A 16,156-nucleotide genomic window follows, 5' to 3' on the forward strand; every position below is an offset into this window, starting at 1 on the left:
GCTCCACCCCACAGTGCTCAGGGAGCACTCCCGGCAGGGCTTGGGGGCCCTCTAGGGAAGCACCCTGCCCGCTGTTCTGTCTCTCCGAACCCTGCTGGTGCTTTTGAAAGCCACATGTCAGGGATTTGTTGGCATCAGGGCACTGTGTGGAAATGACACGAAACCAACTGGAAAATGGGCCCAACGCTACCCCAGCGGGGACACGCGTGTACCTCGGGCACCACAGTAACCAGGCCTGCTCTGACCAGGGGCCACACTGAGGGCGGGCTATGCATGCAGAGGACATGGTGCCCTTTGGCGGGGAGGGGCATCGCTGGAATACTGCTGTGATCCCAGACCTTCCAGAACTTTCTCTTAGCCACACTATTGCCCTTGGCCCCAGGCCCATGGAGACCATGACCCAAGGCTTCTTGCTTTGCAATCACTTTTTTGGGGGGAAGGGGGCACAGCCAGCAATGCTCAGGGGTTACTCCTGGCTCTGCATGCAGGGATCACTCCTGGCAGTGCTCAGGGACCACCTGGGAGGCTGGGGGGTCGGACCCAGGTCAGCTTCGGGCAAGGCAAAATGCCCTCCCCACTGTACTAGGCTCTCCAGCCTCTCTTGAACAATCCAAGGCCTGGGGTCTGCGCGTTTGTCTCTGCCCCATTCACAGGGTGACACCCCACGTCCTACAGTGGGCATCAGGGGAGCTTCAGGTGGATCAGGGTGCAAAAGCAGGGTCTAGGCGGAGTGGGGGACTGATCAAAGAGTTTCCCCCTCCCCAGCTCTGTGACAGGAGGGCTGAGGACAGCAACAAGAACCAGGAGGGAGGGGCTGGAGCAATAGCACATTGGGTAGGGCGTTTGCCTTGCACGCAGCCGACCCAGGTTCGATTCCCAGCATCCCCTATGGTCCCCCGAGCACCACCAGGAGTAATTCCTGAGTGCAGAAACCCCTGTGCATTGCCGGGTGTGACCTCCCCCCCCCCAAAAAAAAGACCCAGGAGGAACCCTCCTGGGACAAGGAATTAGCCACGCCCTGAGATTAGTCTGCAACTCCCAGAGTGTGAGGGCTAGCCTGCTGTGTGTGCTATACACAGAAAATTCTCATCAATTAGGGAATGAGAAAGACCATCAGTGCCGAAGTTGAAGGTGCTCACAGAGGAACAGGTATTTCAGTAGCACTGTAGCACTGTCCTCCCGTTGTTCATCGATTTGCTCAAGTGGACACCAGTAACATCTCACAACAAATTGTGAGATTATATGTTGTTACTGTGTTTGGCATATCGAATATGTCATGGGGAGCTTGCCAGGCTTTGCCATGCGAGCGAGATACTCTCGGTAGCTTGCCGGGCTCTCCGAGATGGGGCGGAGGAATTGAACTCGGGTCAGCCACAGTGAAAAATTAAAAGTAGTAGTTATTGGGCTGGAGAGAGAAAATGAAAAACAGCCATCGGGCAGAGAGGTAGTGCGGGGTAGGGCACTTACCCTGCCCAAGTGCGCTGGACCCGGCGTGGTCCTCGGGCACTGAGCCAGGGAGAGCTGAGAGCGCCGAGTACGGCCCAAGACCCCCTGCAAATAAACCAGAACAACCTGAAAGGCCAACATTTAATCTTGTGAAATAACTTCCTCCTCTCTTTCTACGGAGTCTGGTAACAGCTTTGAAGCCGGACAGAAACACACCTGCAGTGAGCGGCCAGGGAGCATTCTCAAGGTGGGTGGGGTGTGGCCTCATGGGGCAGAGGACAGGGGGGTCACCGTCCTTCTCATCGTGGTGGTGAATTCTAATGACCCAAGTCACTCCCCGGTTCACGCCGACGTCAGGTCACACCTGGACTCCCACTTGGCTGAGATTTCCTTAGTGGGAAAGGAAAAGGCGCCGTGTGGGATCACCCCCACTTCCTGGCTGGGGAGGACTCAGGAGGACTCACTCCCCGGGGGTCTCGGCCTCGGGTTCCCACTCCTATGACGTTCCCGCCCTTTCATTTCTGAGTATGTGGCAGATCGACGGGAAAGTCAAACGGTGCAGAGTCCGACGAGGCCCCTGCACTCCAGGGGCAGAATGAGCCAGGTCTCTGTGCCTGGTGGCCAACGGCCACCCCAGGACCCCGCGCAGGGCTCCTTCCAAAGGACAAGCCCCGCAGTCTCCCCCAGAAGCTGTTTTTGAAGACATGAAGTGCTTGGGGGGACCCACAAGGAGACTCCTCTGGGGGCCAGCCTCCCCGGGGCCTGGCCATCACCATGTGGCTTCCCAACAGAACTTGCCCTGCCGCCGTCTCAGACAGGCTGAGTGATTTTATGGCAAACGGATCCCAAGAGGCTAGCGTCAGGCTTCCTCCTGGACAGAGTGACCATGACAGCCCACTCCTCACCGGCTCCTGGCTGTGTGTGCCACGCCCCCCCCCCCCAATCCCGAGGCTGACCCCCTCCCCGGGGGTGGTGCCCCACGAATGCAGTGAGGGGAGCCCATCTGGGAAGGAGGGGCGGGCCCGGAGCAGATGTGGAACCTGCCGGGATCCTCAGACTTCTGGTCTCGGCCCTGTGACAAAGACCCTTCCGTGGCTTCGAATCCCTAATAAATGTTTTTATATTCGACAGAAAAGACGTGGGCTGGAGCGATAGCACAGTGGGTAGGGCGTTTGCCTTGCATGCTGCCAACCGGGGTTCGATTCCTCCGCCCCTCTCGGAGAGCCCGGCAAGCTCCCGAGAGTATCTCGCCCACACAGCAGAGCCTGGCAAGCTCTCTGTGGCGTATTCGACATGTCAAACACACTAACAACAAGTCTCACAATGGAGACATTACTGGTGCCCGCTCCAGCAAATCAATGAACAGATAAACGGGAGGACAGTGCTATTCAAGACTTGTATTTTAGGCCATCAAAGTGTTCTGTGGGACTTTCCTACCAGCCTGGTGGGCCGGGCGGAGCTGGGAACAGAAGACGCACACACAGCATCCCGTGTTGGCATTTTATTTCAAAAACCACAGCCCAGTGACCTCGCTGTCTTGTCCGCCACTTTTCTTCGTAGAGCAAGATACAAAAATCGGGGGGGTCGGAAAGCTGGGTCACTTCTGCAGGCCGGGCCGCCGCGGGTCAGGCACAGCTGGGCACATGACAAGGCCCAGGGCAGCAGGAGAGGCCGAGTGGACCGCGGGACCCAGCACGGCTGTGCTGACCTCCTTGCCCCAGGCCCCGAGTCCCCGCCTAAGCCCGGCCGGGAGGAGGAGGGGTGCGTGTGAGCCTGCGGGCGCCTCCCGGGGGACCCCTCTGGGTCGGGCCTTCATGGCGGCGAGTCTGGTCCCGCCGCCTCATTTCGAGTCCTGGTCCTGCTTCTCGTCCAGCAGGGCCGAGTGGATGCCCAGCTTCTTCAGTTCCTCCACCAGGTCCCCGTTCTGGTGCATCTGCAGGAGGATGTCGCAGCCCCCCACAAACTCGCCGTTGAGGAACACCTGGGGGATGGTGGGCCAGTTGGAATAGTCCTTGATGCCTGTGGGAGGGGGGAAAGAGAGAGAGAAGAGGGACGTCACGTCACAGGGAAGTCCCTGTGTATAGAGGGACTATATTCAACACCAGGGGTCGAATCCAGGTTGTTGTTTTTTTTTTCTGTGGCGGGGGGAGTAATACCCAGCAATGCACAGGTTCTGCACACAGGAATTATTCCTGGTGGATGCTGGGAACCGAACCCAGGTCGGCCATGTGCAAGGCAAACGTCCTACCTGCTGTACTATCGTTCCAGCCCCAAGGAGCGTCATGTCAGCAGGCAACACTGCTCCGCCCAGAGAAGCAGGGTTCCCACCCATGCTGGGGGCGGGGGGAGGGGGGCAGTGTGTGGGATGCAGAGAGAGCCAAGGAGACCCCGTTTAGGAAAGCCCCGCTGACCGCCCAGGGCGAGCACGCAGCCAGTCCCCCACACCTGCTAGCCCGGCCTCGGCTCCCAGGGCTGGACGAGAGCCGGGTGCTCGAGAAACGCTGCCGCCTCCAACTGGATCCACGAACACACTGGATTGGTCCACAGGAGGCCACAGCAGACACACTAATGAGCGAACGTCCCTCCAAACTCCCCAGTGTTTAGGGAAAGAGAACTTCAGGGTGCCTTTCCCATGGCCGCAGATGGCGGTTCAGGCTCTCAGGGGGTTCTGGGGACAGAGGGGCAGGGAACCCGGCGGGACACTGAACTCACGGAGTTGGGGCCATGGGGGAGAGAGGCCATTCCTGGCCGGAGCTTGGAGCAGTTGCGCCCCTGAGCACTGTTGAGGTGCTTGGCCGCGCAGAGATGGGGCGATCCTCTGGCAGGTACCGAGGGCAGCTCAGGGCACACAATGGGAAAGTGCTGTGGTCTCCCCTGCCCTACTTCCCCCTCTCCTCCCTCTGCATCCTTGGCCACTTTCCCATCTGCTGGGATAACGTGGCTTTGACACTGGGTGAATTTGGTCAATGAAATGTCATGGTTCTGTCAAAACCACGCTGTGCAATAATCACGACATCTTACAGTGGTTTGGTTTGTCTGAGTGCCATAGTCGGCAGTACTCAGGGCTTACTCCTAGTCCTGTGCTCAGGGCTTACTCCCAATTCTATGCTCAGGGCTTGCTCCCAATCCTGTGCTCAGAGACCACAGCACCAGGGGTCGAATATACAGCACCAGGGGTTGAATCCAGGTTGGTTTTTTATTTGGGGGGGGAGGGGAGGTAACACCCAGCAATGCACAGGGGTTACTCCTGGCTCTGCACTCAGAAACTACTCCTGGCAGATGCTGGGAACCAAACCCGGGTCGGCCATGTTCGAGGCAAATGCCCTACCCGCGGTACTATAGTTCCAGCCCCAAGGTTGGCGATGTTTAGGGCACAGTCCTCTCTCTCTCTCTCTGGCTATATTAGGTTTCATATTTTTTTGTTTTGGTTTTTGGGGTGACACCCGGTGGTGCTCAGGGCTTACTCCTATTTCTGTGCCCAGGGATCACTCCTGGTGGGCTCAAGGGACCATATGTGATACTGGGCATCAAACCAAGGTTAGTCATGTGCGAGGCAAATGCCCTACCTATACCGGACTATTGCTTTGGCCCTAAAAGGCAGATTTTTAAATGCCAAAAACACACCAAAAGTAACACTCCCCACCGCTCCCCCCAAAAAAATTAAGAAAAAAAATCACCCAGCACAGATTCTTCAAAGTCCAATATTATGCAAATGAACAAATCAATCAGGCAAAGAGAGCCTTCGAAATGTAAACAGACCCAAGGCAAAAACATGTGTTCCTGACACACTATCATTAATTTCCAGACGAAATTACCAAGCGGGCTTACGTCACCGATCCAGTCCCCAGACAGGCCGCGTCTGGCCCCACACGCCACCCCTGCATGCGGCGGTGGCCTCGCTCCCAACAGTGGTGCACTTATCTCTCTGCGCCAGACCTCCCCGGCACGGGTGTCAGCCGCATCTGTCACTCACCGTCAGCTGGGCAGGGGCGTGGCCCGAGGGACACAGCACCTGACCTAGATGAGGCTCGGGATTGACACAGTGAGTAGTGTACACGAAGGGTATCCCATCCCTGAACCCCCAGGTGGCTTCCTGGCGGCGCACAGCGGGTGCCAGTGCTAAAGGCACCAGCGCTGGGCGCCAACACAGCTGGGCCCTTGGGCCACCAGCCCCCGACTTCTGCTCCACGTTGTTCCAGAACACGAGTGATCCTTTGTCAGTGACAGTTGGCAGAAAATCTCTTTTTCACTTTTCTGCCGGGAATGAAGAAATCTTTTAAACATGAAAGTTCAACACCGGGTCGGAATGATAGCACCGCGGGAGAGGGAGCTTGCCTTGCACGTGGCTGACCTGGGTTCGATCCCCAGCATCCCATAGGGTCCGTCCTCCAAGCCCACCCAGGAGTAATTCCTGAGTGCAGAGCCCGGAGTAACTCCTGAGCATCGCTGGGTGTGACCCAAAAAGAAAAAAAAAAATCAAGGCTCTGAAACCTTCTTTTCCACGGACACACATGAACCACGTGTTTGCAGGATGCCTCTGACCCGGGCTCTGCCTTCCACGAATGGCACGAGTCCTGCCTTTCCACCACGGTCAGCTTCTGCTCCTTTCTTTGGGTCCGTGTCGACGATTTTTGAAACCGAGCCAAAAGAGAAATGAACTTGCTGCCTGAGCACGCACCCCCAGCCACACACTGGGCCCTGCTGAACAACGTTCCATCTCTGGAGCTGGGGAGATAGGACGGGCTTAGGGCCCACACCTCATGTGTGCCCGACCCAGGTTCAACCCCCAGGACCACTGGGTGCCGCTCTGGAGGTGCACAGCACCTCAGGGCCCTGTACTCAGGCTGAGCCCTGAACTGGCAGTCGGGTTAGCTGAGTGTCGCTAGGGAGTGACCCCAGGGCCCGTGAGCACTGGTTTGGAGTTGCTTCCAGTATCCACGCCACGTCACCGGCCTTGATGGTGGTGTCAGGGACTCAGTCATTCAGCGTGAATCTAAGGCACAGTCCTGGCTCCAGGAGGCAAGGGAGGACCACCAGAATCAATCCTTGCCCCTAAAAGACCACAGACCTGCAGCTGTCCAGCACCCTGCCCTGTGCGAGGAGGGAAGCCCATTCCTTCCAAGCCGCTAGCCGTGGCCATGTGGCCTGGTAGCACATTTCAGGAACCCCAAAACCCCCAGGACAGTGGAACCTGCCTCCAGTTGACACACTGTCTCTGCTGCAGCCGTGAGGTTCCACCTCCCAAGAGTCCTGTTGGCATGTCCTGGCATCTTCTTAGGGGCTGGAGAGACGCTACAGTGGGCAGGGTGCTTGCCTTACACATGGCTGACCAGGTTTGATCCCCAGCACCCCTTATAGTCCCCGGGCCCACCAGGAATGAACCCTGAATGTAGAACCAGAAGCAAACCCTGAGCACTGCTGGGTGTGACCCAAAAACAAACAAAAAAGTTGAAGGAAATGCGGTTTGCTGTAGGCTGGTTTGAAGAATAACACGCCCACAACTCATAAGTGGAAAATGAAAATAAATCCCACGGGCAGCTGGTGAGAAGCTCCTGAGGGTTGGAGAGCGCACAGGCCTTGCCAAATGTGGTGCTAAATTTGATCACCGACCATTCTTACAAGGATCAGTTCTTACAAATACCCGTGAGAGGGGCTGGAGCAATAGCACAGTGGGTAGGGCGTTTGCCTTGCACGCGGCTGATCTGGGTTCGAGTCCCAGCATCCCATGTGGTTCCCCCGAGCACCGCCAGGAGTAATTCCTGAGTACAGAACCAGGAGTAACCCCTGTGCACCGCCGGTGTGACCCCCCCAAAAAAAAACAAAAACAAAAATATCCCTGAGAAGATGACTTTGAGCCACTCAGATAGTGCACTCAGTTCAAGAAGGAACGTGAGTGGTGATAAACATTATTCGTCTGATCAGGAGTCGAACATGCTTAGGGCAGAATTCCACGCACGGAACACGAAAGTGGGGTTACATGACTCTACTGCAAACTGGCTTTTCCATTACCCACAGCTCCACCAGGAATATGAACATGCTGAAGTGTCAGGCCAGAGTGAAGAATGGGTGCCAGGAAAATCTCTCCCGGGCCTTTTACAAGGTGCTTTCCAAACTGCATCACGGTCCTGTACATTTAACCTCTGGCTAGGTTTGGCCGATCAATGATCCAACAGATCAATGATCCAACGGAACCATTTCCCTTTTCCTGGTGGACTTTGGAACTGGCCTAGCATGTGTCCCTGCAGGCGTCCCAAGAAGCCTGCTCATGTCTTAGCCTCAGTGTCCTGATCTGCAAAGCGGGAACCATTCACGGCCTCAAGATTAAACAAGATGTAGCCAGTGAGAGAGGAATTCAATGACACTCACCCCCAGACAACGGGGCATTCCCTCCACATCCCTGTCCTCACTCCCGCCCTCATGGGCATGCTCTTTTAAGAACTAATGCAAGACAAAAAGCGTGGGTAAAGAAGGCAGTAGGAAGACCCACGGAACAAGCTAGGCAGTCGCACTGACCAAATTAGGATCACTGAGTCACCTCACCTTCTGGTGGTTTCCACACAAAAATCTTCTCTAGGGCTGGAACGATAGTGCAAAAAGTAGGGTGCTAGCCTTGCACCTGGGCGACCCAGGTTAGATCCCTGGCACCGCAGACAGTGCCCCGGGGCCCCATCAGAAGTGATTCTTGGGCTCAGAGCAGAACTCCTGAGCAACACTGATTACGGCCCAAAAGCCAGGGGAAAAATAAACACCTCCCCTAAGTCTTGTCAAATACCCCTTTAGAAGCCGAGGCAAAAGTCCAGCAGATAGAATGCTTGCCTTGCATGTGGCCAACCCGGGTTCAGGTCCCCCAGGCCCCTCCAGAAGTGATTCCTGAGCAAAGAGCCAGCAGTTACTCCTGAGCATTGCCTTGCAAGGGAGGACCACCAGAATCAATCAACACCCCAAACTGTAACCAACCAAACAACCCCCTTCTCTAAGTCTTTACAAAATGGCTCTAGAGGTCAAGGTGATATAGTCCAGTAGGGAGGCACTTGCCTTGCATGTGGCCAGGCTGGGTTCCATCCCTGGCACCTTATATGGTCCCCTAAGTCCAGCCAGGAGCAAGCCCTGAGCACCACCAGGTGTGGCCCCTGCAAAAAAGTCTCTAATAAATGTTAATTTTCTGATGAAAAAAAAAAACGAAAGCAGAGAGGTGTATTTATAGCAAATTTGCACCCCAGTTTCTAGGGGTCCTGAGTCCACGTTCTTAACCTGAGTCATCTGAGGCCGTGGTCCCCATCCTTCACTCTTGCCTACGTACTGTACTCATACCACACGTCTTCATAGCCTTAACTGCATCTTCTAAGCACCACGGGCCATCCTACGACCACACCAGTTGCTGATTCAGCTGCTGCGGATAGCCCAGGGGCTTCGTGCCACGGTTTATGAGGTCAGGCCTAGCTGCATGGGCCGAGCTCACCTGTCTCTCATGACTCAGGCCAGAGAGGGCCTCGGGTCAAATCCAATCGCGGCCTGACTTTGGAAATAAAGTCTCACTGGAATGCAGCCACGTTCATTCATGTATGGGACTGTCTGAGGGCGGAGGCGACCCCACAGGAAACCATGTGGAACCCAAACTCCATCACTGATTAAACTACACACACACACACATACACACCCACGCACACACACAAACACACACACATACACACACCCCTTTGTTATCTGAATTTTTAACTTTTGCCAATGTCATCTGTTTTTACTACTGCCTCAAACTCCCTGGCACTGGAACGGCTGAACATTATTTTCAGAGTTTAATAACCACTCAGCCGCCAGGAAGGTGGCAGGCGGTTCAATCGACAGACACGTTGCTAAGGAATCCACGATGGTCTGGACAGGCAGAAACTGAAGTGTTTTCGCTCTGAAGAGTGCAGAAGAGGGCTTATGGCATGACAACAAAACAAAAGCAGCCTTTACCAGGGTAATTGGGGCGATGCCCACGGGGCCCTGGCGGGTGGGCCACAGAAGACCCGTATGCCCTGCCCTCTTGGGAGGACAAACCCCCAGACATAGACAGGCACATGGGCAACTGTGCCCGTACAAGGGCCAGAAACACCTCCCAAGATTGATCCTGGGTTATCTGCAACCACGGGCACTTTTTCTTTTCCTTCTGTGTCCAGCGTTTTACAAGTTTGGTCAATGAGAACCTTTTCCTTATCCAACGGAAAACAACGATGTTGTTTGTGAAGACCGGGATTAGCGCGCAGATAATGGGGACCTGATCCCTATGGACTGTCTTCCTGTGTGTGTCCCCCAGGGACAAGAGCCAGTACAGAGATGACACCGCAGTTCCTGGGCCAGTCTCGGCCTGCCCGTATCACCTCCCTGGCTCCCGGCACGCGGCCGGAGCCGTTCTCGTGGGGCGCCCTCCAGCTGAGCCTCTGTGAAGCTCCGTGTGGTCCGGCACAAGGAAATGGGCAATGCCACCGGGCACGCGACCCTTCCTGGCACCAGAAGCTACCCTGGGCCTGGGAGAAGTGCACGCTCGATCTCTGTCGGGTAAAAGCAAGGCCCAGCCAGGCTGCCAGGGTCACTGGGCACATGGAGACCGTGATGACACTTCCTGTCTCAAAGTCCTACCTGGCACCGTTCCTACCCGCTTCGGGCGAGGGCTGACACCGCTCGTCAGCTGCCCACACAGCAACCCATCCCCGTCACCTCCCCTGCCAGAGACGCGGGCAGATGATGCTCCCGAAATGCAGGACACGAAATGCGGGACCTTTTCTGCACCCCAAACGTTGCTCTGACGCAACTCAGGAATGCCAGGGTGCAATCCCTCTGTCTGAACCCCTAAGGACAGGAGATGGGGGGCAGAGACCCCAGGGGCTCAGGACCTCCCATCCTGAGTCGGTCTTTAGCTTGCCAGCAATGTGCCCGAACATCGGGTTCTAGCCAACAGGCGGAGACCAGAACCCCAAACCACAGCCCCTCAACACTGCCGGCCAAATGAGCAGCCCACAGCACCCCTTACCCCTGAAGAAGAAACAGACGTGTATTTGTGGGGTGGGGGGCAAGGAGACACTGTAACTGGTTCTATCTATTCCACGCAAAGCGACGGTGGCCATGAGGGGCTGCAGAGACCACCCCAGCCCAGTCTCAATGCAGGAGGCCAAAGGGCCCAGAGCGGAACCCCTGATAACACGGCCTGTCCCTGGGACCTGGGCGCGCCGTCCCACTCCCAAAAGCTCCGGCCCACCCAACGCCCAGCGCCGTGTGGGGAAGAGATAAGGTGGGGAACACTGCCAACCCCTCGGAGTTCTGGGGACACAAGTGATAGGCACCTTGCGCACGCTTTCCTGTCCTGTTCCCCTCCCCAAACCCGGCCAAAGTGAGGTTTCATTATCCTCCGATTTAACCAAACCAGGGAAACCGTCCAAGGCCGTCCAGCTGGTTGGGCACAGGGACTCGCCACCTGAAATCTGGACTGGCTGATGGCCTGTCACCCACATACCAAGACCTGGGCTGCTCTCTGCGGAACCGCCTGTAGAATGATCTAGAACCCTGGGCCTCACACTACTCTTAGAAGCCCCGCACTCACTGCAAAGGAGACGGGGACCCCGTGACTGAGATCAGGGTACTTCAGGCCAACGCCAAAGGGTCTGGAGACTGGTGCCCACTTCTCCGCCAACACCAGCCGAGGAGCAAACCCAGGCAGGCCGCCTGCCTCTTCTTCCCCCAGCACTGATGACGAGAGGGGATTGCACAAGCTTCAGGCCTGGTGCTCAGCAGCTGACCGGGCCTTCCCTCATCTCAGAAGTCACCCCAACCCTGATGGCCCAGATCTGACCCCCCTGCGCCCCAGGCATGCCTTAATGAGGGCCCTTGAGTCTCCTAGCGCCCCGGCCCTGAGAATCTGAAACCCACTACCCCAGCCTCGTCCTCGCACAGCGCCGGACCCCAACTGCCAGGGGTCGGATCTTGGTATGGGCCCACTCCCCGCAGGGGCAAGTGTCCCCCGGACCCCGCGCGCTCGAGGCCCGCGCCTGACCTTACTAACCAGGGGCAAGGGCGACTCGGCCCTCCCATCACTGTAGGCCGGCAGGCAATCCCGAAAGAGCTGCCCTCCGCCGGGTACCGACCCGGAGATGGGCTCTTTCTGCCCGACTACCCTCCCCCGGGTGGGGGTCAAGCGGCGCGCGGAGTGAGCGCGCCCCCAAAACGCCTTGCAGGTCGGGGTGCGGGTGGGGGTCCTTCCAGGGCTCGCCCCACTGCCCGAGTGGACAAGGGGAGCGGAGCCCCGGTGCCGCTAGGCCCAAGGCCAGTCGCTCACGTGCCCCGCCCCGGTTGCGCCCTGGCAGATCGGCATCCCCACCCCACCCCGCCCCCGTGCCCAGCCTGCTGGACCCCCGGCCCGGCCCGCAGAGCCCGAGCCTGACCTTGCCGGAGCTGAGGGTCGTCCAGCACGTTGTAGGCCGCGTAGTCGCTGACGCCGTGCAGCCGCAGGATCTGCACCACGGCGTTGCTGAAGCCGCACTGGGGCTGCTCCGGGGTCCCCTTGAGGAAGACCACCACCTTGTCCCTCTTCACCAGCGCGTCCAGCTGCTCCGCCAAGCCGCCCGAGCCCGAGCTCGAGTCTGAGCCCGCGGTCCGCACGCCTGGGCCCCACCGGCCGCGGCTACCCGCGCTGCGCCCCCAGCGGAGCAAAGCCGCCGCCGCGCGGCCCAGGGACCCGCTCATCCCCGCAGCCGCCTCGCCGGAGCCCTGCACGGCCCGGAGTGCGGCCTGCAACCCGGAGCCCTTCCCTCGGCGGCGGCCCGCCTCCCGAAGGCTCTCATTGGGCCCGACTCCAAAGTGCGCTCTCGTGATTGGAGCACGCCGGGCCTCAAGGACCAGGTTCTACCAATCAGATTGCTCGTCCCACCCCTCCAGAGGTTGGAGGCGGGCATGACTCCGGAGCCTGCCGGCCCGCCCACCGCCTCTCTGTCAGCTGATTGGAGAGAAGGGTGGTCCATCAGAATCACGCCCCTAGGCAACCCGAGGCCAAAGTAGACGGGAAGACGACGTCCCCGCGAAGGCGAGAAGTATCCGGCCGGGACCTTCCGGGAGGCCTGGGGGGAGAGGTTGTGGGCGGGGCTTCAGCCTGCCGCGGAACGACGGGACGGGGTCGCGTCCGGACGCAGCTTCCGCTTCCGGGGCGGAAAGTGGTTGGGTTGTCAGGGCTACGGAGCGGAGCCGCTGTGCCCTTCCGGGCCTCGGGAGGGTCGCGGGCGCGTTCCGGGGCCTCGCGGCCGGAAGAGAGGGCCGGGCGGAGCGCGGGGCCCGGGGGACGCCCTGCCGAGGTGGCGGATCGCTGACGCCGGCGCGGCGGGGCTGCGGCCTCGCCGACGCATCCGCGCGCTCGATGAATGGGGACCGGAGACGGACGCGGGTCGGCCGGGCCGGCGGTTCCGCCCGGTGCAGCGCGGGATGGAGCAGGCGCGAGTCGCAGGCGGCCCGGCGTGCTCGGCGGCCGAGTGCTCGGTGAGTGCCCCGCGGGGCCCGGGGCCCGACTCTGCAGCCTGGCCGCCGCGCGGGGTTGCCGGTACCCCGCAGCACGCCCGGCTCGCAGAGAGAGCGTCTCCCGGAGGAAGCTGAGGCATGACGGCCCGAGTGCCGGCCGTGCATGTGCAATTTTCCTCCCACAGCTCGTGGGCGCTGTTGCCACGGCGATAGCGACTGGGCGGTGTCGCTATCTATCTGCAACAGTCAGAGCAGCCCGCGGTCGTGATATTGTGCGCAGAAGGAGTGGTTTCTGCTGGGCACTGAGGACTGCTACAGACTATTAACTAGTTTGGTTTTTTTGGGGTTTTTTTTTTTTTGATCCTTGCATGTCTTTGCAATCCGTGGCCGGGGTGTTGACGCTTTGGGGGGGGATGCTTAAAGGTATTGTCAGAAAGCGTGTCACGTGGGGCTGGAGGGATAGCACAGCGGGGAGGGCGTTTGCCTTGCACACGGCCTACCCGGGTTCGATTTCCAGCATCCCCGATGGTCCCCTGAGCACCGCCAGGGGTAATTCCTGAGCGCAGAGCCAGGAGTAACCCCTGTGCATCGCAGGGTGTGACCTAAAAAGCAAAAAAAAAAAAAAGAAAGAAAGCGTGTCACGTGTCCCAAGAGGGGACTCTTGGAGATGAGCACGCGGCGCAAAGCTGAGAATGCGCTCCAGTGCTCTTTCTCAGCGTATTTAATTTATGCCGTGGTTAGCTACGTGTTTGGCGGTTTTCTTGTGTGAGATCCAAAATGATCAGCTTTGTAAAGAATGCTTTTTTTTTTTTAAACAGATTCATTGATTCGACCTAAGCTGGCATCCGGTGAACTCAACTGGACTGTTATATCCAAAATCTCTTTACCTTCACTCCTGATTCTATCGTGGGAAACTTTTTAAAAAATAAAGACTGACGGGGTGGAGGGGGAGGGGCAGGGCGCCAGTCCAGGGCGTTTGCCTTGCACGCAGCCAACTGGGAGTTCCATTTATGACATCCTATGGGGTTCCCTGAGTAACACCAGGACTAATTCCCTGAGTGCAGAGCCAGGAGTAATTCCTGGGCAAAGAAGAAAGGGGGGGAGTAAAGACTGATGGTTTGCTCTTGGAAGTAACATACTGTATGCTGTCAAATCGTGTTGATTGGAAGTGGGGGAGGAAGTGAAGAGCATTTTAGGCTTCTGTGGAAGAAGAGTACAGTGGGCAGTGACTAACCTCATATAATGTGTAAACTGGCTTCAAAACTTCAGTGAAGCGCTTAACTGAGCTGATAGTACAGCTGCCAGTCAACATTAAGAGGAGTCCTTGAGCCCAAGATTGCAGAGGTGACGGTCGTTGGCTTGCACACAGCTGACCCAGGTTTGCTCCCTGGTGCTACATCTGATCAGCCCCGAGCCAAGCCAGGAGTGATCATTGAGTGCAGGGCCAGTGGTGAGCTCCGAAAGCCAATCGGTGTTGCCCCCAAAATAAATTAATCTTTGACTAGGAGGCCTGTGTTGATTACAGTGATAGACTTTTGGGTGTGGGAGAGTGTGGGCAAAACTCAGAGATGAAGGCTTGGAGAAACATCTCTTCTTTCAGGCCTAAGTGGGTGGCTTCCATCACAAGATCAGCAAACCCCACATCGAAACCAAAGAAATGGAGGTAGTGCCTTTCAGTTAAGTTTTTAAAAGGAACCCAAAATGTGAACTGTGGGGCTGGAGCCATAGCACAGCAGGTAGGGCATTTGCCTTGCACGCAGCCGACCTAGGTTCGATTCCCAGCATCCTATATGGTCCCCTGAGCACCATCAGGAGTAATTCCTGAGTGCATGAGCCAGGAGTAACTCCTGTGCATCGCTGGGTGTGACCCAAAAAAAAAAATGTGAACTACTTGGGCTGAACATAATCACTGCTTTGAATTACACTGTTCTCGGAGAATTGGAACCAAGCATCAATCACAGAATGAAACAGGGCCGAGCACAGGCTGCACATTTAAAAAGTGTGGACCAGAGAGATAGTACGCAGTAGGATGCTTGACTTGCATGTGCTTACCTGGGTTCAGTCCCCACTACTACTTATGGTTCTCTGAGCAACACCGGGTGTAGCCCAAAAAACAAGAAAATAAATAAGCAAAGTTGTTTGTTTGTTTGTTTTTCCACTTTATTTCAAAACCGAGGTTAACAGAGTTGTTCACGATTACTTGTTCGGGCATTCAATATTCCAACCCCAATCCCACCACCACTGTGACCTTCCATCCACCATTGTCCCAAGCAAAGCTGTTTTCACAATACTTCTAGAACATAGACCGGCACATGACCTCCCATGCTGAAGAGGTTGCTTTTTGCTTTTACTTTCTTTTACTTTTTTCCTTTTACTTTCTGATGATAGTACAGCAATAGGGCGTTTGCCTTGCACGCAGCCAACATGGCCGACCCGAGTTCAATTCCTCCACCCCTCTCGGAGAGCCCGGCAAGCTACCGAGAGTATCTCGCCCGCACGGCAGAGCCTGGCAAGCTCCCCGTGATGTATTTGATATGCCAAACACAGTAACAACAAAGTCTCCAATGGAGATGTTACTGGGCCCGCTCGAGCGAGCAAATCGATGAACAATGGGAGGACAGTGACAGTGACTTTCTGATGAACCTTTTAATTCTTTTAAAATAAGAATTTTTTTAAATTTTTTTTCTAAAACCTCAAGCCCATATGTGATTGGGCATATTCATTTTGAGGCTTCTCTTAAAATCATAAGAACATGAAAAATGACTTATGCAGGGGTGGAGTGAGTGCAGTGAGCATGGCATTTGCTTTGTGCAGGCCCAGTTGACCTCAGTAAGATTTCCCAACACCCCCTGACCCCTGCCAGGAGTGATCATGAGTGCAGAGCCAGGAGTAACCCCTGAGCATCACCAATGTGGCTCCCGAGCCAAAAATGGGCAGTCCATGTACACGGATGTACTTGAGTGTTGGAACACAAATAATTGTTAGTGGGCAAGTAGACGAAATAGGGATGAGGAGGGAAACAGACACCGCAGAATCCTGGGATTTGGGAACATCATATAATTAGACCCCAAACTAATCTGTTGTAAACATGCTAACGTGGCCATCCTAGCTCTGTTTTTCTTCTCCTTGCTTATTTATAGTTGAGACGTCTATATTTGGCAAACTGTCTCCTCCCAGACATTGGCTGCTCAGTCCAGAGTTGACAGCCACCCGGTCCTACAAATATTTCTCC

General features: G+C 56.6%; 1 protein-coding gene and 1 non-coding gene across 2 annotated transcripts; one reads left to right on the plus strand and one right to left on the minus strand.

Annotated features, from left to right (window-relative positions):
- Window positions 1-2,934: 2,934 nt before the first annotated feature.
- GLRX5 (glutaredoxin 5) lies at window positions 2,935-12,240 on the minus strand. Its single transcript, XM_056134082.1, has 2 exons — window positions 11,862-12,240; window positions 2,935-3,465 (listed from the first exon to the last, which is right to left on the minus strand). The coding sequence occupies exons 1-2, from the start codon at window positions 12,160-12,162 to the stop codon at window positions 3,287-3,289; spliced, it is 480 nt and encodes a 159-aa protein (XP_055990057.1). The 5' UTR covers window positions 12,163-12,240; the 3' UTR covers window positions 2,935-3,286.
- A 733-nt stretch (window positions 12,241-12,973) lies between these two features.
- On the plus strand, window positions 12,974-13,244 carry LOC130042211 (small Cajal body-specific RNA 13). Its single transcript, XR_008795164.1, has one exon. It is a non-coding gene; the product is annotated as a small Cajal body-specific RNA 13 (non-coding RNA).
- The last annotated feature ends 2,912 nt before the right edge of the window (window positions 13,245-16,156 follow it).

Source organism: Sorex fumeus, unplaced genomic scaffold (assembly GCF_029834395.1).
Source record: "Sorex fumeus unplaced genomic scaffold, SorFum_2.1 ptg000098l, whole genome shotgun sequence".
In the NCBI taxonomy this organism is placed as follows: domain Eukaryota; kingdom Metazoa; phylum Chordata; class Mammalia; order Eulipotyphla; family Soricidae; genus Sorex; species Sorex fumeus.